This window comes from Culex pipiens, chromosome 1 (assembly GCF_016801865.2).
Source record: "Culex pipiens pallens isolate TS chromosome 1, TS_CPP_V2, whole genome shotgun sequence".
NCBI lineage: Eukaryota > Metazoa > Arthropoda > Insecta > Diptera > Culicidae > Culex > Culex pipiens.
In genome coordinates, this window is record NC_068937.1 from 85,552,288 (window position 1) to 85,579,899 (window position 27,612).

Genomic DNA, 27,612 nt, shown 5'->3' on the forward strand with positions numbered 1-27,612 from the left:
TAACCAGAAAACACTCTTCTGAAAACCTACTCACATTCTGAAATAAAAGTTTTTGAGCAACTCTGCAAACGAAACAGTTTACAGTGTTCCATTTAAACGTGTAGTGTGATTGACAGGACAAAACAATCAAACTGATTGAAGTCATATCCTGATTGCCACACTTTGATTTTATTGGAGTTTAACAAATCGAGGAAAAAGGTGAAACAAGTGACGAAATTTAGATTTAGCTATAGTTCAACCAGGTAAGTCTAAAATGCGCCAATCGAAACGACGAAAAGGTACGAAATTCAACATGTCCATTACTATAGGAAGACCTAGCAAGCTGCTGCGCAAAACAAAAACATTCGCCGACGCCGAGACGAGCCTCGAGTCTCGAATCGAAAATGGAGAACCTCGCCGACGATCCGGACTTTATCAGCGCAATTGTGCAGGAGGTGAAATCGCAGGGTCTGTTTGACAATTTCCGCAAGGAGTGCCTGGCGGACGTGGACACGAAGCCGGCCTACCAGAACCTGCGCCAGCGGGTCGAGAGCACCGTAAGCAAGTTTCTGGCGCAGCAAACCTGGACCGACAACATCCGGCACAAGAACCAGCTGCGGGAGAGGCTGCGCAAGCATGTCATTGAGTGAGTTTGGCGGTGCTGATGTTATTGCGTCATGCTTTATTATTATTGTTGTTTGCTTTCTAACAAAATCGGGAAAATTGAGAATCTAAAAATGATCTATTGAGTTTACAATCTGTGTTGGTAAAACTATGAAAATATTTTAAATGTTTTGAAAACCTCAACGAGAGCAAGTACATTTTTTAGCATTTTTCTCACGTCCTAAGAGGAATATAAAGAGATACGTGGAGAGAATAAAAATAAATGTAATTTTAATACCTCAATGCGTGATAGTTTAAAAAATGTCTAAAGATATTACAACACTCTCCATTCGCCCTTCCAGGTCTGGCTTTTTGGACACCGGCGTCGAGCGGATTGTGGACCAAGTCGTGAATCCGAAAATATCCACCGTGTTTCATCCGAAAATCGAGGAGATTGTGTACAACTATCTCGGCATCGAGAAGCCAAAGCCGGTGCTGAACGGTGGTGGTGGCGATATGGACGTACAAACAGATTTCCTCCCCGAAGACCTGGAAGCGGTCAGCCCGGACTCGGACAAAAAGTCATCGAGCACTTCGTCCGACATTGCGATCAAGCCGGAACCAAACGCAAACGACGGTGAGTTGAACGAATCGAAAGAGGCCGTGGAGGACTTTGAGTCGCCTGCATTCGAACCGCTCGAAACGCGGCCACCGAGTCAGGTCAAGAACGAGAGCAACGATTCTCATGCTTCGGCGATCAGTGGCTTGACATCGCAGGAATCGGTTGGAAGCGAAATTGTTGAGTTTAAGCAGGAAACCTCTGTCATCGAGGACGACGTTGGCGAAGTAGTCAATGGAGTAGTAAAGGACGAGTGTAACGGACAAGATGAAGAGCCCTCGAATGAAGCGAGTCGGCCAGTGCCGGAGATCAGTCCGGAAGTTTCCCAGAACGACTCGCAGCTTTCGCAGGTTTCAAGCAACAGCCGTTTGTCAATTATTACCAACTCCGAAGGGGTTCAGCAGCAGCAGCGGCAGCCAGATAATCAGCTGGAATCTAGGCTGGATATAACGGAAGAAGCGCAGATGCCAAGGTTCAACGAGAACTCCAACGAGGAAGAGGGAGAACTGCCGGACAGTGGAGGCGACGAGGAACCGTCCGACTCTGCTGACGGTGGTGATCGTGGACCGCACAAGTCGAACTTTGATTTGAGGAAGGAGTCGTACGAGTTCAAGGGCACTGAGCGGAACAAGCGTTATCTGGATGTCGATGTGGAGAAGCCAAATGTGGTGGAGCCGGCGACGATCGAGCACAAAGCGGCGGATGGTGAGGAAAATATCAAGGAAGAACCGCAAATTGTTCCGGAGGATGAGCCCAAGCAGTGCCCATTAGCGACCAGTCTCAAGTGCGAGGAAACCTCATCGCACTCGGAACGATCACTGCGCATTTGCGAGGACTCGACGCTGGAGCAGAAGGCTGCGGTGCAAGATACCTACAGCACAAGCCTGCAAGAAAACTGCGAGTCGGTAAAAACTCCGCTCAATGACGAACACAGCACACAATCGGCACCCGATGTGGACAAAATGGACAGCAGTCAGGTGGTGGAGGTCGTGAGTTTGGCCGCGGTGCAGCAGCACTCCGATAAGGAGAAGAAATCGGAGCGACACCACCGCGATCGTGACCACAAATCACGGTCGTCTTCCTCGCGGGACCGGCGATCGCACAGTTCGTCAAAGCACGGCAGCAGCAGCAGTAGCGGAAGTGGAAGTGGTAGTGGCAGCAGCAGTCGCAAGTCGGACCATCGCGACCGGAAGAGCGAGAATGGGAACGGTTCGAGCAAACGCTCCAGCGGCGACAAGAGAAAGGAAGATGATGATCACTACAGTGCGCACGAGAAGCCGGTCAAGAAGCGTCGCTCGACGGACAGGGACTCGAACGATGGAGCTGAGAGTGGAAAGTCGGCCAAGGCAGGTGATGAGAATAACGGCAGCTCTGGAAAGGGGACCAACACCGAATCAGCCAAGAGTTCGCAAAGTTTGCAGAAGCGAGGCAGCGGATCACAGGACAAGCTGAACGAGTCTCTGGAGTCGAGCTTCGAGGGATTCGACGAGGAGCAGATTGGCAAGAAGGAGCGTAGAAGCGCAACTCCGAAAAAATCGGACAAAGGGTCAAAGTCTGGCGTGGTGAAGAGTGCTGATAAAAGCAAGAGCTCAAAGAAGCCGAGGAAATCCAGCGACAAGTCCCCGCCGGGGAAATCCGCTGCAATGACCATGGATGTGTTTAGCTTCTCGTTTGACAAACCGGCGAAGCTGGTGAACGGGGAGATTGTTGCCGAAAACAGTCCGGAACCGGAGCCGGGAGTGGTAGACGAACTTCGCGAAGATGTCGACGTCGTGCCATCTCAAGAATCGATCGGAAACTTTGACGGCGAGATTGTGCTCGATCCCGCAGAGCTAGCACAGGCCATTAGTGCTAACGAGAACCCCGAACAGGTAACTTCCAGCGTCGATGATAATGATTTGGAGAGTGGCCACGCCGCACTCAGTTTTCCCACGACCGATCCGGCAGATTTGGTCACCCTTGCTTCGCAGCCGATTGTCGTGGATCAGATGCTATCAGCGACCGGTGATAACATGGACTTGGAACTGTTGATTGGCGAGAAGCAATTGCGCGGAGATGAATCGACCATGGGCACGATTCAGAAAGGTTTGGACGTGGTGAAGAACAAGATTCGCAAGCCCAAGATCGCGTCCAACTTTAGCGAGGCCTGCAAGCTGATGAAAGTACGTCGCCAGATTGAACGCCAGGAAAAGAAGAAGCGCGAGCAGGCGATGGTGCTGGCCAAGAAGCTCATCAACGAAAATGGCTCCGCGATGGAAGAGGACCAAGGAATTGAACTGGAATTTGTGTGCGATTCAACGCGAAACAACTCTGCCCCGATCATCTCGTCACCGGTTCGACAGAGATCCAAACTGAACGACGAGCAGAGCCTGTTGTATTTCCCAGAAGAATCGGAAGTTTACCCTGTGAACGAGAACCTTCACGAGTTTTTGAAACAGAAAACGGAGAAATCAACGTTTGCTGAAGATTACGCCGTGGAGTGTCTGAAGATAAAGCTACATTCACTTGAAGCGCAGCAGAAAGAGCCCGGAAAGGCACTGTTTCCGGACACTGAAGAGGATGAAATTATGGCGGTAGAAATTACCGAAATCGATGACATTTCCAGCGATAACTGCACCGTCGTGCTCGAGAGGATAAATATGAATTCCCCAAAGTGGCAAAAATTGCGCGCCCCTTCCGTTGACGGAGCAAAAAGCCAAGACACCGTTTCTAGCCTGGAAGTGCCACCAAATGACGCAGCCTATGAAGAAATGAGTCAATCTAAACCGGTGGAGGAGTCGTCAACAACTGAGACAAAAGGTAATTATAACAAACTCTTTGATATGTATTGTCAATTTAGTAACACAATCGTCCTTAATTACTAGTTTCGGAAGAACCAGAAGGCTCGGCAAACCTTTCAACTATCCGTGGCAGCGTTAAACCCAGACGTGTGGGACTGTCCCGACCAAAGGGAGCAACGCTGAACAACAACACGACGGGTAAATCGAATCTTGCCGCGTTTACATCGCATCCACTAACTCGTTTTGAAATTGTTGCAGCCATTCTCAAGGTCGACATTGCCGATGTGAAGGCAACGTCCCCAGCGCCAGACCGAAAGTCCAACAGCGACATCAAGGCGCAGCGTTACACCGCGAGTGACCTGTACAAGCCGACGCTGAACGGTCTGAGGACGCGCACACGCACCCGAACCGGCGAGGGATTCAGTATGTAAAGAGTTGGGGCGTTCTTCGGTGGGATCCTTTGCATTTAACGGAGAATTTGTTATTCGCTGGGATATTTCCTTGAATTTTTAGATTTAGTGATACTTTTTTTCCTGTACATGAAATGCAATAAACTTGAATTCATACTTACTTACCAATAGAGCATGTTTTGTTTAAAGTAACCTACAATACATTTTGTAAGGACTATCCTTATGTTCAAAGAAGCCATTTTGCGTCGTTTGTTGTTCGTCTACACAAGATTCCATAAAAAATGACGGTTGTCCAAACAAAAATGGTATCTAATTATTCTAGAATCTGTATCTTGAGAACGGCATTTCTGATGAATGTTGTGTCTTCGGCAAAGTTGTATAGGTAAGGACAATTTGGGAAAAATAGGTACACTCCTTAAAAATACCAATTTTTTATTTCATATTTTAACACAACAAAAAATTACTTACGTAAAACCCTTATTTTTGTTTTTTTTTAAATATTTTTTGATGTTTTTTAGACCAGGTTGTTAGAGTAGTGAATTTATCTACACTCAAACCCCGATGGTTTGAAACCAACTGTTGTCAAACGAACGGGGTCACTTTTTAGTTTGACACCCTTTTTACACAGAGTTCACACACACTACCAAACCATTGTTTTGATAGTGTGCGTTAGCGCCGTGTAAAAGTGACAGTTCGTCACTTTTTAGTTTGACTTTGTCAAACCAACGGGGTACAAACTAAAAAGTGTCAAACGAAAAAGTGACCAACCACCGGGGGTTAAGTGTATCGAGAAATTAAAAGTGAGAGTGTGTGCAACATGGAGTTAAACTTTCTGTGCAGTTGCTGTGAAGGTTCCCATGGTACTTCGAAAAGTTTAACTCCATTTTGCACGCACACACTCTCACTTTTAATTTCTCGATTAGGTTTTACCAGGGTTTTACGCCGACTCGGTTTTTAGGTTAGAAATTTGACAGCTTGGCTGCACTGTTTACATTTTTTGCAATGTGTGCGTGTGCGCTCGTGACGTCACGCTGTAAAACCTAATTTATTCAATCGGCTTTTACTAGGATTAGTTTAAACAACTCCACAGCTTGCTAGATACCAACACGCCTCCTCAAGCTGCGTTGGTTTGGAACTCATCAATGCATCTCCAGCTTGATCATCGACAACAGTGACCATCAGCTCCAGCTCTGTTGATCTCCAACGTTCGACGTTCGAGCTGCATCAGCCACAGCAACTCCTAGCAAGCTTCCATCTGCGCCACATATTCGGCTTGGTCCTGATGTTCGCCGCCCTGGTCCTCTGAGCTCCAAATCTTCCATGGCTTTTCCTTCCTTTTCCTTCTCGTCTTGTTGGCGTTTCAGGTAACCTGAATCAATTGGATTACGTGAGGGATTGGCATCTGCTTAACCAATCCTCACAGCGATCGTACCGATGTACGCGCTTTGGCCCAGCCAGAACCGTCCGTTCTGCGATCTATCGAACGATCCATCTTCGGCCTTCTGCCTCACGAACAAACAGGGGTTCGTTTCTGACGGCTGGTACACCAAATTTCGCAGCACGTCACGCTCCAGCCCGAAACAGCTTTTCTCAAAAAAGTAGACATCGCTCGGTCGCGTTGCACCTATCTTAACCACTTCTTGCGGTCCGAAAACTTCGTTACTTCAGAAAACTTACGTATCTTCTAGTTCTCCAGAGCATCTATGGGACCCTCAACTGAGTCAAATGCAACCGGTTTGGTCTAAATCGGTTCAGCTAGTGCTGTACAAACTGCGTGACAATTTTGGTAACACACAGACAGTTGTTTGTTCAGTTTTCGATTCTGAGGCATTTTTCAAATGTTAGTTTTGAGTTTATAATTTTGACAATAGTTCATATTATCGAAAAGTGGCAAATTGGCAGTAGTCATGATTGCTGAGAGTCGCAGGACTCTCGCCCTTTGCTATTAGTACCACCAGCAAAGCAAAGGGTTGCATTCGATACTGTCAACTCCCATTCGGCTGTGTTCTCGTCGCTGTCATGTTGCTAACTGGAGCCGAGGGAGGTCCTGTTGTGAATTCTAGGTTAGAATTCGCCATCACCCAAGACACGAAGGCACGAAGGATAGGCCATGTCTTGGGGGGTGAAAGGATAATAGGATTTAGTGATAATACCACAATTTTAATATTTGTTTTTCTCTCTTATTTCAGGGGATATCTGTTCTGAGTTCTAAGTGTTATGACGTCTTCCACTATACAGAATGGGATCTTCTTTCTATCATTTCCTGTATTTTGAAAAAGGTGATGCGCCGAATGTGGACATATAGTTTATCACACTTACTCCATACGGTGTGAACGTGAAATGCTGTATGTTTGTAATACGAAGAAGTCCGGATTTTTTAGAAAAGATGTGCTCGGTTTGAGTTCTAGATGATAAAAGGGAAAGATTTATTCAACCTCACAGCGAAGTCGTTTCAGAACGTTACGCTCTACGTTTGACATTTGCGTTCTAATTTAGTACAACGAACGAGGGGTGTACATAACAACTCCTCCCTCTTTTAGCAAGAAAGATTTCTAATGAATACAATTCAATTTAGTTAATTTATCTGAACGAATTTGTTTTTTTTTTCCTAATTCTCTGATATCACTTTTAATGATTATTTAATTTAAAAAAAATCCTAGTCTTCTGAATTCACTAATTATATTGATAATTCAAATCATGAATCGGCTTTCTGAGCCTTTTTGATCTTCGTGGATACTCTTCAGGCAATTCTGCCGTAAGCGCACTTCTTTTTCTTCTTTTTCCTCCAGCCATCACCGGAAATCCTCGAAATTCTTCTTCCGAACTAATATCTGCTGCAGTCGTACAAACTGCTTCCTCCTCGCCCTCGTATTCGCCGTGCACCACCGGAAACAGGTGCACATTCGGGCGCTCCTGACGCTCGTGATGGGGTTTAAGCTGCATCTTGTGGGCCATCACCCGAGCGCTTCCAACCGACACCTGGAATAAGTTTTTGGAAAATTGTTTTAGAAAATGTGCTCTAATCCATTTGTTTGGGATATGCGCATTATGGTTTTTGTACCATACAACATCCCCTGGAATCAGATCTTTTAAAAAGTCATTAGAAACTTCCACATCCCTAAGACAATCATCTAGGTTTTCATCAGGCGAGGATTGTTGCTTGAGAAGATGCTGCTTATAATTGTTTTTGGGATTAAGTAAATCAAGCAAAGTTTTAGGTTTATAATTGAACACCTTTTCCGCAGGAAGTTGCCCGGTACTAGAAACTACATTGTTCCTATAATTCATCAAAAACAAACTAATCTGGTTCTCCAAATCAATCTCAGCCATTGCAGGTTCTAGTAAAAACTTCTTTAAAACATCCTTCGCAGTTCTCACCAGCCTTTCAGCTTGGCCATTACTAGATGGATTATATGGTGGACTTTTCAACACCTTAATGCCCTGTTTTTCAAGAAATGAAACAAATGCATGAGAATTAAATGGAGGACCGCCGTCCGATACCAAAACATCTGGTAACCCAAATCTTGCAAAATATGCAACCAATTTCTGCAATACTTTGGCACAATCCGTACCTTTCTTCATCCACTCAATCTCTAACCACTTTGTGTTTGAATCCACAATCAAAAGAAAATTGCTATGAGAAAAATGGAAAAAATCAATATGTATCCTACTAAATGGTCTTGTTGTTGGAGTCCACTGAGACAAAATTTTTGGTTTTGGCACCACTGCCATGCTAGCGCATACATCACAAGTTGAGACAAAACTTTCAATATCTTTGTTTATACCAAACCAATAGACATGTTTTCGTGCTAACTGTTTCATTTTCACTATCCCTGCGTGATTGGCATGCAAAAGTGTCAAAATTCCGCTTTGCATTAAACGTGGTATTACCACCCTGTCCTGGTACAAAACGCACCCTTCAACTACTTCCAAATCTTTCTGATTTGCAAAAACGTCCATTAAGCGTTTGTCAAACTTAAGCGGCCAACCATCACGCAGATAGTTAATAATTTGTTGTAAATAAACGTCGTCCTTTGTCACCTTCGCAACCATAACATAATCTATTGGCAATGTGTTACTGAAATTTATGCTCCGAACAAAATCTTGATCTAACTCAGCAGGCACCGCCTGCTCCAATGGAAATCGCGAACAAAAATCCGCATTTCCCATTTTCGCAGAAGGCCTGTATCTGAGCTCAAACTTGTAAATGGACAGCTCCAAAATATAGCGTTGAAGTCTCGTTACAAATATTGAGTTTTTGCCCTCCTTGCCGAAAATCCCCAGCAAGGGTTTGTGATCAGTGTAAGCAATAAACTCTTGTCCAAATAAATATTTATGAAATTTCTTAATAGTACAAACTAATGCCAAAGCTTCCAAATGCAGAATTGGATACTTTTTTTGTGCGTCATCTAAACTAAAAGAGGTAAAACTAATTGGTTTTTCAACCTCGTCAATTACATGAGCAATTACTCCTCCCAGACCATAGCCCGAGGCGTCAGACACCACAACAATTTCTTTATGGGGATCATAAAACTCCAAAATATTGGCTTTAATCAAAGATTGTTTACTTTCTTGAAATGCCGTGTCACAATCATGACTCCAGACAAATTTAACATTTTTCCTCAACAAATTGTAGAGATGATACAACTTTGAAGACAAATTAGGCACAAATCTGTTATAATAATTAATCAATCCCAAATAAGACTTTAGTTCATGTACATTTGTAGGCACTTTAGCTTTTTGTATAGTTGAAATTTTGTCAGGGCTGGTCATTAAACCTTTCTCCCCAATAATATGTCCCAAATAATTTAATTCAGGCACAAAAAATTTGCACTTTTCCCAATTTACTTTAATGTTTGCCTTCGCAAGTCTTTCCAAAACAATTAACAGCTTCTGACGACAATCATCAACATTCTCTCCTGCTATTAACACATCATCCAAGTAACAGAAAACATTTTCAATGCCACCCAATATTTGGTCCATGACAAATTGAAAAATTGACGCACTAGGAGAAGCCCCCTGTGGTAAACGGTTATATGTAAACAAACCTTTAATAGTATTAATAACCATAAATTTTCTGGACCTCTCCGATAAAGCAAGTTGAGTATAAGCTCCCTCCAAATCCAAACAACAAAAAACCTTGCAATTTGCCAATTTAGCAAATAAATCACATGCAACCGGCAAAGGATAGGAATTTGGAACCAACACCTTGTTGATTGAGACCCTGCAGTCAATCACCAATCTAATCTGATTATCTTTTTTCATTACAACAATAACAGGAGACGCCCAGTCACTCGACTTTACCGGAGTTATCACATTTTGTTTCTCCAATCGATCTAAATAAATTAAAACTTTCTCCCTTAACCTGTAAGGTACGTCATAAGCCTTTTTAAAAATGGGCACATCACTCCTCAAAACCAATTCAGCTTCAAAACCTTTAATAGGAGTAGAAAAATCCTTAATGAAAACCTCACCATAATCATTTTTAATTTCCTCAATCAATTCTTCACGTTTTGGTGTAGTTAAACTATTGACTTGTTCATCAACAATCAAATTGCTAGAAAAAAATTGCCTCCATTGAGAGAAGAAAATATCCATCCAGTTCCTGCCAAAAAGTGGAATAAATTTAAAGTTTGAATTCAAAATAAGAAGCTTCAAAACATGTCTAGAACCATTGAGCTCAACTAACACATCTGTTTCTCCCTCAATTTCCAGCTTGTTTCCGTTCACCACCAAAAGTTGCTTATCACATTGTTTCAAAGGTTTGTCAAAAAGAGTAAAATATTGGCTCTTGCCCATCACAGTAACCGTAGAACCACAATCTACTTCCATCGACACCAAAATATCATCAAGTTTGACATTCATCAAACATGGCTCACTAATCTTATTAATGGACTCCACACACATACACTGCAATTCACCTGAGTTCCATTCGGAGTAACTATCATCGCTGTCACTTCCAGCCATGTCGCCAGCTGTTGTCAATCGACCCATCATGTCCGTGAGCTGCTTCTCTGAACTGGTTCCAGGTTTCGCTAGATCTACAAATTTGACCACATCACGCTTCAAATTCTTGAGAGTAAAACACTTGCGTTTCACATGGCCAGGAACCCCGCAATATTCACAGACTACCACAGATTCCTCTTCTAACTCTGGCTGAGAACCTTGCCCATATCTATTGTTTGATTCATTATTTCTAAAATTTTTGTTATTGTAATGGTTCTGTTGTTGATTGTTTCTGTTGTTGTTGTTTGTGTGATTGTCATTGCGATTATTGTATTGTGTGTTGTATCTGCCAGAATAACGATGATTTTGATTACGATGATAAAAATTGTTCGCATCACGTCTGTAGTTATTATTATTGTTGTTATTTTGTGATTGTGAGTTTTGCCTAATGTACGGACGAAAACCTAATCTCTCATGCACCGGTCTACGAAAGTTGTTCACTTGCCCAGAAGAACGAAAATTACGTTGTTGTGGAGAATATTGATCGATAAACCCGACAGGAAGATTATAATAATTGAAGTTGTTGTTGTTATTGTTCAATGCATGCGCGTTATCCCTGGCTATATTCCACGTCGTAATTAATTTATCCATTTATCTAACGTTAAACCTTCCTCCTTCAACAACATTTCCTTCAACCGATCATCCCTTAAGCCCGCCAAAATGCGGTCTTGGATGGCCACATCACGAAAGGCACCGAAACCACAGAAATCCGCCTGCAGTTTGACGGCCTGTACAAATTCTTCTGCCGTTTCGTCAGGCTGCTGATTACGCAGACTCAACCGGAATCTTTGAACAAGGTCAGGTTCTACCCTATCTAGCTTCAATTTAAGTTTGGCTTCAATATCGTTGAAGGTGGCATTGGCCAAATCCTTCTCATTATAAATCGTTTTAAGTTGAGTAAATAGATAAGGACCGCATAAATTCATAAAGTGAGCTTTTTGTTTTTTAGAATCTGTCACGTCATTACCGTCGAATGTATATTTCAGACGGCAAATCCAGTCCGAAAACGAAGAACCCTTGCGGAACGGCTCGATGGATGAAACCATTCCTCCTTGGCTCATTTCAACAAACTTCAATCAATAGTTTTTAAAAAATCAAAAAAAAGCACAAAGAGACCTATTAGTCTGGCTCAAAATCAATATATATAGGTTTGAAGTGACTCACCCACACAGCGGCAACTTAACCTCAAAAAATCAGCGCTTCCAGGCACCGCAACACGTGGCTCGTTCCCCGCTCACCCGTAGCGACAGAAATCACCAGCCGGTCACCTATCAGCTTCCGACAACGTCGAAATCACTTGGTTCTGTTCCGAAATCACCGGAAGGACAATCCACCGCCTCGTTGATGATTCCCGACACGTCACAAAAGGCAGAACACACCGCCCCGGCCAGAAAACACCAAAATGTCCGGCTCCTCGGATCGACCCTGTTTAAACAAAAGATTACACTCTTATTACTCTTGAAACAAAGATGTTAGACCTGCCGTAAACAGGCAGTCGTTAAAAATTAATTATGTTATAGTTTCAATAATAAAAAAGAGGTTCTACACCACGAACACTGCACTTTTTTTTTTTTTTTTTGCTTAACCGTCTACAGAAAACTCCAAAAAAACCACTTTTTCCACGCTCCGCGTCAGGGAAAGAAAACAAAATGGCTTCTCTTTTGTCTGCCCCTCGTGCGATTCCTTTTGTTCTTTCCTTCGTCAACTTGCTGCTTACCGACGTGTTCACACGGACAATTCTGTATTTTCTGGACAAATCGATTATCACCGACTGTCTTTTCACACGGACCAAATCTGTAGTCTTCCGGGACAATCGATTATCACCGACTGCCTTTTTCACACGAAACAAAAATTCCGCTGCTTCACGGGCCAATCAGTTATCACCGATTTCCCCGGTAACCAAAGAAAAACTTCTCCCAAATTTTCCTCCAACCGATGCGCTTGCCTACACCGATTTCCACCGAGGAAAACTGAGAAAACTCTTTTTTCCTCGTCGCCAATTAATACGAAGAAGTCCGGATTTTTTAGAAAAGATGTGCTCGGTTTGAGTTCTAGATGATAAAAGGGAAAGATTTATTCAACCTCACAGCGAAGTCGTTTCAGAACGTTACGCTCTACGTTTGACATTTGCGTTCTAATTTAGTACAACGAACGAGGGGTGTACATAACAGTTTGCAATTGGGTACTAAAGCTCTATGTCAATTTTAATGTACAACGATAAAAAATACGATTAAAAACCATTTCTGATCACTTTTTTTTCATTTTAATGCAATAAAAAAAATGACAAGACAACATTTTTTCGATGGATCAGCTATGGTCCCCTTGGAACGAGCTGTCAAGTAGGAACTTTTCTGTCAAGAAGGACCGCGATGTTAATTTTTCAAAATTGATTTAAAAATCAATTTAAAACTCTTTGTGGTCGTACAAAGGGTCATTGTACTCAGTAAAATAAGCTTTATCGCTGTAAACAATAATATCAGCAATCTAAGCTTCATTTTAGGACCCAATTGGTGCATTTGCTATTTTCAAAAACAAGCTAGATTTTTCCTTTTATTTTAAGATAAAATTTAGTAAAATCTATCCATCTACTTATATTGCTATTGCTATAACTTGTCCCTTACCTCACAAACTTTAACTACTCTATTCTTCAAACTTGGAATCGCAATACATTATTAATATGATTAAAGGTACGTTCAATCTGTTTTATTATATATATGTTAACTATTCAAGTTTGTTTGTCTTGTTCCATATTTCACAACTTCAGTTGTTTTCTTGTGAACATCTCGTTACAAGTTGGTAGTTCTGTCTAGTTGCAATAAATAAGGTTTCTTTATTCTTTCTTCCTGTGTTAGTCTGTTATTCAATGTTCGATTTTATTTTACATTGCATTTATCCCATTTTTTCTCTTTTTCTCTTTCATGTACCTTGCGAGCAGACGATGACCAAAAAAGTCATTGTATCAGCCAACACACGTGTATTTTTCACAAAGCCGCGAAACAGAACAAGTATTTTTATAAGTGCGTAAATAACAATCGGTCGTTGAAGCTCAAACAAAATGTGAGAACAATATCGCGCCGTGGTGATAATACGGCAAAGAAAGTAGACGACGATTCCGCATGAAGACTATATCGGAAATTATGTGTTAATTAATTGCACAATGGATGAAGGTTTGAAGTTGACACTATCAAAAGGGAATGGTAAGATGCAATAGTAATATTGCTAGGTTTGATAGTTTTAAAAAGGTAAGATCAAGAAATAAGGATTATATGAACCTATATTGTCATAATTATTGTATTCACTGAAAATTCTATCCGCTTTCTACCCCCAATGTGTCCTGCACTGGGGGTGCCTGGGGTAACTTCGAGTTGACCTGGGCCGCCCGAGGAATAATGTCGTAGGTGGCTCGTGTACTTCTCACACACCTCTCCTCGCGGCAAGGTTTTCCGTAGGTCTACACTCGAACCTGCAACATGGGACAGCATGATTCTTCAGCTGGAGCCGGACGAATGTATTCCGAAATTACAGAATTCATATTATCGAAAGATCAGAAAATTTCACGTATGTTTCATTCGTTTCATTGGAATTTCCAAAAAGGTGTCTACAGAGAGAAGGGAAATGAGAGGGTTCACTGGCAATTTATTTTTGACCCCGTAACGCGGTACACGCGGTACACGTCTTAGCAGTCTGGAAAATAAAATTTGGAGGGGTCAATTTTTGTTCAGTGGAGATGAGGCGTTACGTTTTGTGATGACATTTCTCGATGTCATTTTTTGCAAATTTTGGTTGTGCAAAATGAGATAAAACCTCGGATAAAACCTCGGATAAAACTTCTCGGGGGAACTCAGATATGGAGATTGGATGCGTAGTTTGGGAGAGTAGAACAAATATTGGAAACGGTTCTCTAGTTTTATGCATCTTTTTTGTGCGCAAAGCAGATTAGTCAGCGTGGACTGTCGGCGTGGATCTTGGAAATCAAACAAGGGCGTTTTATTCGTTCAAGAATCAGGGAGGACTCTCGATAGGCGTACGCACTGTGAGAGGCAGCAGAGCGATGCGCGACATTGGCACGCAAGTGCACTATGGTACATTGGGTGGCCAAGTTTCAAAAAAGTGACCTTCTCCAAATATTTTTTGGTATTTTTTTCTCGAAAGTAAACATTCTAACTAAGAAAAATCCAAATTTTCAAAGCTCTAAGTTTGTTCATTACGGAGATACGCAAGCTGAAAGTCAAAAAATGGAGTAAAAAACAAGCGTTTTTCGTAAAAAAGGCTGATTGTTTAATTTTAACATAGCTCAGCCATTTTAAATGTTTTATTAGGACAAATATACATCGTTGGAAAGGTAATGAGATAAGCTTTGAAACTATTAATAGATAAAATGTTGTTTCCAAACCAAAAACTGAAGTTTTCATCGAATAATTGGAGCATTTTTTTGACAAATCATATTTTTTTGTGTTTGTTAATCGAGTACTTTTTTTGCTAACCGATGCTAAACATGAAACTAAGATCACTTGAAAGATTGGATTATAATCTAACATTGCTGAAATTTCCAGCCTGCGATTTTTTGCGTTTTCGGAGATATGCCATTTTGAACATTTACGTTTGATCAAAATTTGCTGCAATCTACATATGCGCCCGTTTATTTCACTTGCTTTGCTACCTACTTCGTGGGCATCGTCGCTTCAAAAATCAATACCTGGTTTCAAGAAGTTCGAAATGACTTTATTGGAATTTTCTGTTGCCTACATTTAAAATTGAGTACCTTAGTCAAAATAAGGTATTCGTACCGAAGTTTCTCAAGCGAAACTGGAGAATCTCAGTTTGATACCGAAAAAAGTATTCAGCAAAATGTTGACTTAGCATGATGAATTTCTGCGATCAATCCATGAAACTGATCCACATTTAAGTTCTATGTTGGTTAGTACAAAACATCATAAAAAGTACCTTTAACATATCCTGAAGCTGTCACAAACTCTATAATCAAATGAATTTTAAGAATATGGTTTGTATTTTATCGTTTTACTTCATAATTAATATTTTGGATAAAATTAATTTTTCTGTTATTTGATTTAACAATAAAAATATTCGCAATTTATGCCCATAAGGGTGGGGGGTGGTCTCAAGTTATACGGCATGGACTCACAAAAAGAAACACACAGCAGGAAATAATAAATATTTGACTTAAAATGAATTTATTACGCTTAACAAAAATTTTTTGGTGGGGAGGAGGAGAGGGGGGGGGGGGGTGAAAGAAAGAGGAGGGAGGGGTTGTGTCCTTAAAGTGGGGTGGGAGCTTATTCATAATTTAATAATATAAACTTGCAATATAATATATATGCAATTCTGTTTCACTTGCAAATGTATGAAAAGACTATTTATTATAAACAATCAACTATTGAAAAACATGAAAAGTCATAAAAATCTACGTATATCATTTCAATACCATACAATTACCTAAATTTGTATCCAAAAAACATTTAAAAAGCAAAAAAATAATTTGGCCGCCTGTTTGTATGGGGATGGCCCATAGTGAAGTGGGAGCGCAAAGCGTGTGAGTTGGAAACGAGAGGGACAATGGCTTGGTTCTAGGTTTAAAGTGTCCTAATCAGGAGGTCTCGTGAACATCTCGTTGCCAGGTCATAGCCGAAAATGTATTGCTTTTGACTATCTAAAAAGCTTATTTGCAGGCAGTTTGAAACAGTCGAAGGGTCTACCCCGCATAAAGATTTCTGATGAACTTACAGTAAATTTTAACGTTACAAAACGATAAAATATATTGTCATTTTGACAGTGTTTTAACAGTAGACAGCATCGTTTTTTAAGATAATTTGCGTCGTATTTTGGGATTTTACCATAAAAAAGGGGGGTTGTTATGCACCGGTACCATAAAAATTTCGAATTTTTTCCATACATTTTTTTTCCAAATACGACGCATTTTACTGTTAATCTAATGTTGCATTTTTCATTCAAAAACTTGCCCTGACTATAGAAAACATCATACATTTACAACAAATACAGTAACCATTACAATGGATTTCACAGTAAATGTATAGTTCTTCAAGATTTTTTCCCTGCTAAATAGTACTGTTTAAACTATATTCGTACATTGAAATTAATAATAACTACAGCAAGTTTTATTGTACTTTAATTTTATTTATGGTATGTTTTACGGTATTTTCCTTAAATTAAAAGTATGTTTTATTTAATTTTAGTTTCATTTACACTGTTTTTTTTTAAATTGAACTTCAGAAATGAAACAATTTATTAGAAACAAAGCAAGCTTTTCTTATTACTCATCACTCACAACTCCCGTCAGGATTTTCGTCACGAGAAGTCCGTCCAGCATCTCGCCATTCAGGAAGGGTTTCCTTCACGGTCGCGGTCGAGTTGAAACTGTCGTTGGGCTCCTTCCGACGTTTTCTTTCGTAATTCCGCTTCAAGCTGTCGGCCAAAAGCTCCGTTTTGTCGAGACTGCAAATGTAAAAAAAAACACAATTAGAATCAAATTACACAGCCTGCATCCCACACAACTTACGCCCACTTCTTCATCTTCAAATGTCCTGCTGCTTCAGGAGTTAACGTTGCCACCAAGAAAGGAAATATGATGGCAAACTGGAATGTCCGCATTTCACGTCTACGTGCATCCGCGTTGGAACTAGTAGACTCTGTAATCGAAAAAAAAGCAATACGTTAAAAATAGGTAACCTAAAAGAAAACACATCGGCCTGCCCAGGCAAGCCACGGAAAATGTCTGCTGCTACAAAGGAGAAAAGCTCGGAACTTAACCTCAAAGGTAAATTGTTGGACTAACGAAGCAACCCATTCAAGCAATCGAAGCAACCATCAATCATTCAAGCATTCATTCACCATTCTACTTCTGACACTCGAACAAGCAAGAATCAAATAAATTTAGCTCTCACGAAATACAACATAAATAAACCAAATGAACTTTTTTGACAGGTGTCAGTGCCGGGACTCAAAACTTTGTTCCGGTTGTTCCGTTTCGCATGGACACAAACACGGTTAGGAGCACGACAAGGACACGGCCACGGGATTGGCCAGGAACAGGCACCTACATGGCCAGGGACACGAAAACGGCCAGAAGCACAGACACGAACACGGTCAGGAGTTCGGACAAGGACACAGCCTAGAGCACGGCCACGGGAACGACAACTACGTGGTCAGTTGCGCGTACACGAACACGGACAGATGCACACTTATCCGAAAAAAAACTCGGGTTTTGACGTTTCGCGCAACCGGAAGCAAATTCAAATTCAAAAAAGAAATGCTAAGTCGTGAAAACGACACCTGTCAAACCACTGAGTTCTTTGAGCTCATTTGCTACGTCACAGTTTTCTTGCCTACTGCGGAGTGGGATTCCGCCCCGTGGCTCTATCCTTTTCCAATAGAATAAAATGTCAAATACTCACACGAAGATGTTCGAACTCCTCGTAGCTTTTCCAGATCGAGCACTTGGCATCTTGGAGGCCTCCATTCGGAATGGATTATTGACGGTGGCCGGAAATGTCCGCAGTATGCGCCGGGTCTGCGTTTCCACTGCGGGTTTTGTCCCGTAACCGAACAGCTCCACACGCCCACAGAAAGACACAAATAATACAAAAAAAAGCTTGACAATTTTTCGAAGCAGGTCATGGCAACAACCTGCTGTTGCTTCAGGGGGATTCCGCCCTCTCCAAAATTAATAAAACTCCAAAAACTTACCCAAATGTGAGAAAAATCCGCCATCCCGGAGATGTTCCGGTTCGTTCACCCGGCAGATTTGATGACGGAAGTTATTTTTCATAAGCACACGCGAGTAAAACTTGATTTCGATTCGAAACTGCAGCCAACACGGCCAACACGAAACATGAATGAACACGCGCGAGAGAAAAAGTTTGACAGCTCGCAGCTCGCTCAATCATGGTGCGTTCGTTTCAAGAGCGTCGGCTGCACAGTTTCTGTATAATGGTGCGTTCGTTTTATGATTCTTATTTATTGCTTTTTTACGAGTTTTTTTTTTAATTTATTTCGCAATAATGTTTAAATGTTTAAATGTTTAAATGTTTAAATGTTTAAATGTTTAAATGTTTAAATGTTTAAATGTTGAAATGTTGAAATGTTGAAATGTTTAAATGTTTAAATGTTCAAATGTTTAAATGTTTAAATGTTTAAATGTTTAAATGTTTAAATGTTTAAATGTTTAAATGTTTAAATGTTTAAATGTTTAAATGTTTAAATGTTTAAATGTTTAAATGTTTAAATGTTTAAATGTTTAAATGTTTAAATGTTTAAATGTTTAAATGTTTAAATGTTTAAATGTTTAAATGTTTAAATGTTTAAATGTTTAAATGTTTAAATGTTTAAATGTTTAAATGTTTAAATGTTTAAATGTTTAAATGTTTAAATGTTTAAATGTTTAAATGTTTAAATGTTTAAATGTTTAAATGTTTAAATGTTTAAATGTTTAAATGTTTAAATGTTTAAATGTTTAAATGTTTAAATGTTTAAATGTTTAAATGTTTAAATGTTTAAATGTAATTGTAATTTTATTTGGCAACGATATCATGTTAGTCAGACTTTTTATCAGGGTAAGGAGGTGTACAAACCGGAAAATGTTAAAATGTAAAAAAATGTAGAATGGTGAAAATGTCAAAATGTAAAAACTTCGACATTTCAAAATGTAAAAATGTAAAATGGCATTTTGATTTTTTATGATCTTGAATTTTAAAAATTATTATATTTATTTTTTTCACGGTTGGGCGTGTTGGCAATTGTTTACGCTCCATACAAAAAAAGTGTGTGGACACCTAACCTATAAAAACCTAAAAGAAGCAAACGCAAAATAAACTTTAAACACTGAGGGTTGAGACACAAAACTTGTCTGTGGTTGAGTGTTCACATTAAAACAGTGCACTTTATCAAAACATCATATGACTATTAAAAATTCAATTTGGCATTGAAATTATATTTCTGGTATTTTAAAATTAATTCTCAATACTTACCGAGTTTAACTTTTTTTATCCTAAGAACGAAACGAAAACGAATTTGACTTTAGCTGTCGGCCACAATTGCTAGTACCAACCACTAGTGTCTTCCTTTTATCTACAAGGACTTCGCCACCCTGGGCTCCTATGTGTACGAGAGTATGTCACGGAGCGAAGGCACCGAAACCCCATACTGACACTTAGAACACAGACAAACAGACGGGACACTCGAGTGCCGAACCATCGTCCTCCAAAAACGGTTACTTCAAATGCAATTTTGCTTCGGCATCCACTCACCCGGCGCTGATGGCGCTGCTGTCGTGACAGTTCATGCGTCTTTTCTCAGTGTGTGTGATGCGTGTTTATTGTTTTCAAGTCGAGTACGAGCACGTGTGAGGCAGCAACAGATAAAAATATGATAGAATTCGGGAATTCTAACAGTGATCCACAATCCATGCTTTGCGGGACAAGTTGAGGCAGTCTCGGCCAGGGTCAGAAGAACGGCAGACTAACGAAGACATACTTTTTGCCCAACTATTAACCCGGTAGGCCTAATCAACTGCCTGTCGATGTCGAGGCTGCTGCTGAGGCGCCCGCTACTGCGGAGGAAGCCGGGTCCTGTGGTAGAGTCATCTTCTTCGGAGCAACCTGCTTATCCTTCGTGAACTGCTGCCCAGATTGCTGCTGCTGGTCGTTCTTTTGGCCTTTTGGCGATGTTGCGCCGATCGATTTTGCGGCAGCGTTTTTTGGAATCTGTGCGATTTTTTCGACCCATTCGCCTTTTTTTGCTTTTGATGTTTGGCGCAACTAAACTGCGCCGTGGACACGTTCCACGCGGATGTTTCCACACGCCCATCGGGGGGTCAATTCCGGTAGATTTGAATTGGATTTTTCTATTTCGGCGGCCACTATTGATGTTTTCGTGACCAGAGGTATCTTGTTGGTGATAGTGTTAGGTGTGATGGTTCGAGGTTTCGGTGGAGGAGGATTCTTCGACAGAACTTGAAAGCAACGGGGAGGACCAGTGGTTTGGTCTCTGTCGTTGCGGTTCTGGTGATTGTGATATCCTGAAGCTTAAAAGTAAAACACAATGTTGCGGTTTGCAATGCACCGCTTTATTCCACCATCTTCGTACACAGACTGGCTCTCTCGAGCGCTCACACGCTTAATCGTGTTTACCTAAACTCAACACTAATTTAGCCATCACACGGCTAATCTAGAATGCCACATCCTCCCCTTCGATAATTTATGAATGAATGATAACTTAAAAACTATAACTTGTATTTTAACTCTTAAATCTAAGTCTTCGCTGAATTGTATCGTAGAAATGAGAACACAGCGTTCGGTCCCTCCGGTAGTAATCATTAGTCTGTTGAATTCCAAACGGTTGCTCCTTCTGTTCTTCCCTCTTCCTCTGCTACCGCTGAAAAGAAAAAAAAAACAAACGAGAAAAAAAAACAGAGAAAAACCACCCACAACAAATACACAATATTAACCGAACCGTGGTCTTAATCAAATTCAGCAACTTATACCATAAGGTACAAAACATATTTCATAATTTTCCTATAATCTTCGGAACTGCAAATCCCTTATCCTAGTTTGCCTGTTTTTCCTAATTCCTTTTGTTAACATTGATCAGCCTTACCCACAAACATTTTAGTTTATATTTCTTCAAATTATACATTTACCACAGAATTAAATGAACATAGCATTTTAATAACTTTTTTCTAGTGCTATCTTTAACATCCCTTACAAATAATAACTATCCTATGTATAATTCTAATCATCATCTGAAGTCGACTGAAAGGTAGCGCATCATCACGACCTAAACCTTATCAAGACACCTTTGGGAAGGCGACTTATCGAATTGAATCCGCGTTGCAAATGCCAGTACCCATACTCTTCAAGGGTGTTTTCCTTGTGGAAACTAGGAACTATCGTTTGAATTTTCAAATACATTTTAATCCAGGTACAAGTAAAATGATGTCTGAATTCCTACATTATACAAATTTCATCAGCTCATCAGCATTAACTTGGCGTTCTCTATTGCGAGATTCCTACTCAAAACCAAATGTCCGAAGGTTTGATTGTTGAGGCAACTGCAATCCTCTTTTTATACCTATTCTCCCATCCATCGGAGTTCAAACTGACTACCTTTGGATTGCTAGTCAAACTGCTTAACAGCGACTTTACCGAGACAGGACAAATTGCTATTTATCTTCCACTATCTCCTGCTTCTACCCGACCAATAACAAAACTCTTCTTTATTGAGGTTTTGCAGCGCGACTGCGTTTCAATGTAGGTTGCGCCAAAATGAGGTTACTTGCCTAAAATTGTATGCCTTTCTGCCGGATTAAAGAAACAAAATCGATTATTTCTCATGATTCCCTGCATCAATCTTAATGAAGCTGGTTGCAAAAGACGAGATTTTAAAATAATGAACATCAATTTTTGGACGCGCAAAAATTTTTGAACTTTTTCTTTAAAAAAAACATGTTTTGGAACACGAAAAAAAATTAGTTTCCTCGTATATCAATGAAATAAACAGTTAGGTACATAGTTGATAACAGATGTGTTAACGTATATTCAACAATTTTTATTGATTTTGGACAGACTTTAAAGCCTAATAGTTCAAATTATTATCTTTTTCTAAATTTACAGTTTTCTCATAGAAAAATCAAACAAATATTGGAAAGTTGTACATCAAACTGTTGGAAATAATTTTTCTCATCCGAACCCGGCATAAGTTATATAAAATTGTTGATTGTGAAAAAAAAAATTCGAAAAAAAATCATAGGGTCTTTTAGCTTTGCTGCAAAACTTCTTTCGCCATTATTAATCCACAACCAATTCACAATAGAGCCAAACTCGGGTACCACGCCTCGCCTTTTTCCGAAAATGTTGAAAGCACGTGTAACCATCTTCCTATCATGTGAGCCATTTATTTTGCCTTACGTTTCAATGGTACTGTTAATAGGGTCCTAAAGCTCAATGTAAATGTTTATGTACAACGGTGAAAACACGCTTAAACCCATTTATTAACACTTTTTTACTTTAACGCAAAAAAAAAATGACAAGACATTTGTTTTAACGATAACTCAACTATTTAACTATTTTATCTAAAATTTAACCTCACTTTTTCCGTATACGTACAGAATACAGAATATAATACGTATAGAATGCATGCGCACGTAGATAACTCTATCAAAGCTTAATTTTAGGATGCCATTCTATTTGTTTATCTTGACTTCAACCAAATCAGTGTCCTGATTTATCGTTAACTTAAACTGTAACGACTAACTTGAAGAATCACTTCAGATTAAAATATTTGGTCATAAGTTTAACCAGACCTCGAACCAGACTCATTTTTCCATAACACTTTCTACATCTGTTAACCTTTTACTAAAACCATCTCAATTCTTTTGGCTTCTGCTTGCCATGGGCTAAATCCACCATCTTTTCCAAACACATGATAGTTTAAGTTGGTCTAGGGCTGAACCCGGCTCAACTGTCAGTAACTCTTCTTTTTTTTTTTAAGAAGGTCATGGGCTAAACCCGACTCCTCTTTTCAGACACACTTTAGTTTGAAGTTAGTCTTGGGCTAAACCCGACTCAACACTTTCGGCTTTCGCTGGCCATGGGCTGAACCCACCATCTTTATCCAAACACGTTAGTTTAAGTTGGTCATGGGCTAAACCCGGCTCAACTGTCAGCAACCTTTCTTTTTTTTTTAAGAAGGTCTCGAGCTAAATCCGACTCCTTTTTACAAACACACTTTAGCTTGAAGTTGGTCTTGGGCTAAACCCGACTCAACACTTTTGGCTTTCGCTGGCCATGGGCTAAACCCACTTTTTTCCAAACACATGATAGTTTAAGTTGGTCTAGGGCTGAACCCGACTCAACTGTCAGCAACACATTTTTTTTTTTTTTTTTTAGCAGGTTATGGGCTGAATCCACTTTCTATTTCAACTCTTTGTCTGCTGGTCTTGGGCTAAACCCGACTCAACTTTTTGAAACCTATTACATTTTTTTTCGACCAAGACATCCATTCTTAAATTTCAAAAACACTTTGGTTATAGTTGGAAATGGGTCCAACTTGACTCAACTACCTGAAACTCATATAGGCAAAACTTAAACGAATGGTCGTGTATACAATCTAACTGCATTTAAACTCTCTTGATTTTTTCCCATTCTTTGTCTATGCTTTCGTGTGAAACTTCCTTAAATAAACAACCGAACTGTACCTCCAGACCATTTATTGTTCTTATAGTTCTCCCATCGAATCTAATCGAATTTCATCGTAAAACATCCAAATCGGTAATTTACATTACTTGACCAGAACAGTTGGAATACTTTCATCATTTATTCGAAGATAGAAAAATTACAAACTATTTTTAAATAAACCTGAAATCAAATAACTTGACGCAATTATTATTGTGACCCTTCATATTTATTAATTAAAATTGGCAGTAAACAAAAATCTCTTTTTAGGTTCCTTTTGTTTAATTTTACTGACTTTTCTCTTCATACTAACTTTCAATGAATCGTACCTATCAGCTGCTTGCCAAATCGAAGCATCTCTATTTCTAATTTAAAATCTTGTTCTATATTTTTTTTCCAAAACAAGTCAGTTGTTTTTTTTATAACACTCACACTCCCTCCATTTCATGTTTTTTTTATAACATGTTTTTTTTTTTATAACACTCACACTCTCTCCATTTCTCATTTATAAAATGTGTAGAAATTGATCAGGGTCCATACTTTAACTTTTAATACTGCTTCGTCACCAAAATGCTTAATTGACTTCTGCCAAGCCTGCTAAAAATCCTGATATCATAAATTTACTATTTGATTTTCCATTGTATCATTTACTATCAAAATTGGCATCAATTTCATAAATACTAACACACAACTAGATTGTTCAAATTCCATGTTTTTCCGTATAGTCTTATAGTCCTTGACTCAGATTTTCCTTGATCTGAAATGCACTCTAACAGGTTGCCGTATCCAATACAACAATAAATTACATATTACGTTTACATGACATTTTTTTGAATTGTTCATCTTGCTCAGTAAATAATGTTTTAACTACACAACAATTATTTTATCATTATTGCTCATAATATTGTGGATTTAGCAGATAGCCGGATTTTCTTGTGGTCATTGGAAACGGTAGTGGATAGGCCTAGGGATTCCCTTTTGGTGTGAAAAATGTTTATTCACAGATAAATTATGGATTAAAATTTTGATCATAAATCACTTCTCCAACATCAGTAATAATAGTTCGATTGTTTTTGCAAATTTTTAATTCAGCTGAAAATATTTTATTTTTCTTAAAAATTGATACTTTTTTTAAAAACATGAACACCCCTAGGGTTGGCTGGATGCCGCCAACATGCGACCGCGTGCTTCGTTTGTTTCTCAACACTGCTGCAGTTGGATGGTGACGCGAAGTGAGGAGGGAGATGCTATCACTTTTTTTTCCGATCTGGCCCGCCGCCTATTTCGACAGTCGTTGAGCCGACGGCCGTTTCCAACGACCGAGTCCAGTAAGGAACTGACCGTACAATACTGAACCACAATAAAACAACTCCCAGCTCTATCACAGAAAACCCCTTTCTACTTCTTAGAATTAGTCACTCTACTCACAGTTGTTTATTTTATTTCACCTCCTCAAGCGCCGACTCATAAACCTTCCTTCACTTACTACCAAACACAGTTCGACACGGCTCTTACCCATTAAAAACGCCTTCCTCCTCCGCAACCACTCATTTTATTTCACCGAATGGAATTCGACCGACGATGCCTCTTCAATGTCGGGTTCTTGTCGGACTCTACTCACGCACTGGGTTAACCCAAGAGCTCCGTCGAGCAAATAAAAACAAAACAAACTCCACGCGTGCAAAATCTACATTTTTTTCCTTTTTCACAAAAACACAATATTATAGTTTAATTCACTACTTTTCTCCACAAAACAAGGGAAAATCATCATGGCAGGATCGCCAATGTGATATCCTGAAGCTTAAAAGTAAAACACAATGTTGCGGTTTGCAATGCACCGCTTTATTCCACCATCTTCGTACACAGACTGGCTCTCTCGAGCGCTCACACGCTTAATCGTGTTTACCTAAACTCAACACTAATTTAGCCATCACACGGCTAATCTAGAATGCCACAGTGATCAGCAACAACAAACTCATTTTGAAGCAGCTGTTGATGTTTACAACCGTTAAGGCTTGATTATCTCACGACATGACACATATAAGTAATGCGTTTGTATTGGTATGTTTTGGGCTGCGCTTCGGCATCAGCTCACCAGGCAGCGCTGGCGTCGCCGTGATTTGGTGGTTTGATGAAGGACGATGGATTTCAAAAATAATTGGTATGGAGAGTCACGTCTGTTTGTCTGTGCTTAGAATTTCAGGGTGCCCGCTGCGGGATCTGAACCGGCGATCTCTGGTATGTGAATTCAGTGCGCGGTCCGATAAATCCACACGGAAGGACAATCTTGAATCCTTAGAACCTTGCAAATATTTTTCAAACTTTATGTCCCCCTCTTCAAAATCGGCTCGAAAAATCAGGAGGTAAAAAAATCAGCAGCTTAACTTTTTATGGAATTAGAAGTCTAATCAACTGATAACAATTTCAAATGCATTTCCTGCGTTGATAAACATATTTAGCATGATTGAGCGCGTCTAAAAATATATTTAAAAACAAACTTTTTTTTTTGCGAAAGAACATAATTTCTGAAATACTTAAATATTTTGAAAACTAAAGATTGCAAAACAATTGAACTGGTGTAAAATGCATTTTAAAACACTTTTTTCATTCAAATATTGAATCCGTTTGAAGCTTGCGTATTTTATATTTCAAAGGATAACAATTTTTCATTACGTAACTAAAATTGAACTTACTGTGAAAAAAAATGTCAAAAAATACATCATCGTATTTTCTCTATCAAAACCACGCAATTTACTGTACCGATACATTTTACGATAGCTTATTTTTTGAGACTGTATAAGATTACATATAACAAAACCATCCAACTTGCTGTAATCATGAATTTTAAGGTAGCTCTACCGTCATTCCAATAAAGATCGAAAAAGTCAACAATAAACTTACTATAGATAAATATTATAATATCTATTGTAACTGCATGGTTTTAACAGTGCAAATCATCATATAATTTTATGCGGGACGGTGGACTATCTATGGGTCATCTGTGGGACGTCTAGTGGCCGTGGTCATGATATTGCACTGCTTTTCTATTTTTTTAATTGCTTTTAAGTTTATCTCTTGAAGTAAATAAATTGCTACTTAAATTCTATATAATACAACTTTTTTATTCAATTTATATGAACCAAAATTACAGTACAAAGTTTTGGGGGTTTTCGTGCTGGATTTGTAGCCGAGACCGATGAAGAACCATGAAAACGTCGTGTGTTTTTTCTGTTGGTCTCGGAATGACTGATCTCGCCTTGGTCTGCTGGTTATATATGGAAATGGCAAGGCCCAGTTTGGACACCGTAAAGTAGGAAAACTGTGACAACACAACGAGTAAGCTGCACTTTTCAAAGCGGTGGCCTGTGGGGGATGAAATTAATGTTAGTCAACAGTCGATAAAAATTTAGCAAGTAGCTTGCCTTAATTATACACCTTTCCGAGTGCCTTCTGGTCGTGCGTCTAGCAGGCCCACCTTGCGAGATTGTGTCACCAAATATCCTGCGAATGCCACGCTTTCCAGAAAACCGCGGCAACCAGATGAGTTCCAGACGGGACGAGAAAATGCTCTCAAAGTACAACATGTTGAGAATCGCGAATTCCACAAGCTGCGTGATCGCGACCTTTGTAAGTTCAGCGGAAAATGTCCAGCTTATCTACCAGCAGCGGGGTCAGCACACGTTTTATCCGCATCAGGAACTCAAACAAAACATTTTTTTTTTTCAATGAAACTTCAGCTGTCAAAACGATAAAAGGGGTTGCTGTGATGGAAAAATTCGAAATATTTTTTCCATAACGCCTCAAACTCTTAACACCTCATCAAAGGCGTTACGGTTGTACCTTTGGTTGGTACCATGAATTAATTAGAAATTTGTTCCGAGTCCGCGCTCTATTTTCAATACTCTTTGGTGTCTACGTAGTTAAGAGGCAGTATTTGTAAATATTGCTCGGTTTGTTCTAGATGTAGAGTAGCCTGTCCCATTTTGAGGTCATGTCGAGGAATTTCAGGT

At 39.7% G+C, this 27,612-nt stretch overlaps 2 protein-coding genes across 6 annotated transcripts; one reads left to right on the forward strand and one right to left on the reverse strand.

Moving 5' to 3' along the window:
* The first annotated feature begins 87 nt into the window (after positions 1–87).
* On the forward strand, positions 88–4,563 carry LOC120425463 (biorientation of chromosomes in cell division protein 1-like 1). 2 transcript variants are annotated; one of them, XM_039589996.2, is made up of 5 exons: positions 88–242; positions 309–625; positions 945–4,000; positions 4,066–4,179; positions 4,240–4,563. In XM_039589996.2, exons 2-5 carry the CDS (start codon positions 384–386, stop codon positions 4,410–4,412), a joined length of 3,585 nt encoding a protein of 1,194 aa, XP_039445930.1. In that variant the 5' UTR covers positions 88–242; positions 309–383; the 3' UTR covers positions 4,413–4,563. The 2 variants fall into 2 exon arrangements, with proteins under 2 accessions (XP_039445930.1, XP_039445929.1); XM_039589995.2 differs by having other exon boundaries at positions 97–242; positions 313–625.
* Positions 4,564–6,754: 2,191 nt separating this feature from the next.
* Positions 6,755–12,552, reverse strand: LOC128092273 (uncharacterized protein K02A2.6-like). Of its 4 annotated transcripts, XM_052706282.1 has the most exons (4): positions 12,115–12,486; positions 11,562–11,822; positions 11,365–11,467; positions 6,757–10,432 (listed from the first exon to the last, which is right to left on the reverse strand). In XM_052706282.1, the coding sequence occupies exons 3-4, from the start codon at positions 11,456–11,458 to the stop codon at positions 7,065–7,067; spliced, it is 3,462 nt and encodes a 1,153-aa protein (XP_052562242.1). In that variant the 5' UTR covers positions 11,459–11,467; positions 11,562–11,822; positions 12,115–12,486; the 3' UTR covers positions 6,757–7,064. The 4 variants fall into 4 exon arrangements, 3 of the variants coding, with proteins under 3 accessions (XP_052562244.1, XP_052562242.1, XP_052562243.1); XM_052706283.1 differs by having other exon boundaries at positions 11,562–12,486; XM_052706284.1 differs by lacking the exons at positions 11,365–11,467; positions 11,562–11,822; positions 12,115–12,486 and having other exon boundaries at positions 6,755–7,370; positions 10,313–10,953.
* Between the last annotated feature and the right edge of the window lie 15,060 nt (positions 12,553–27,612).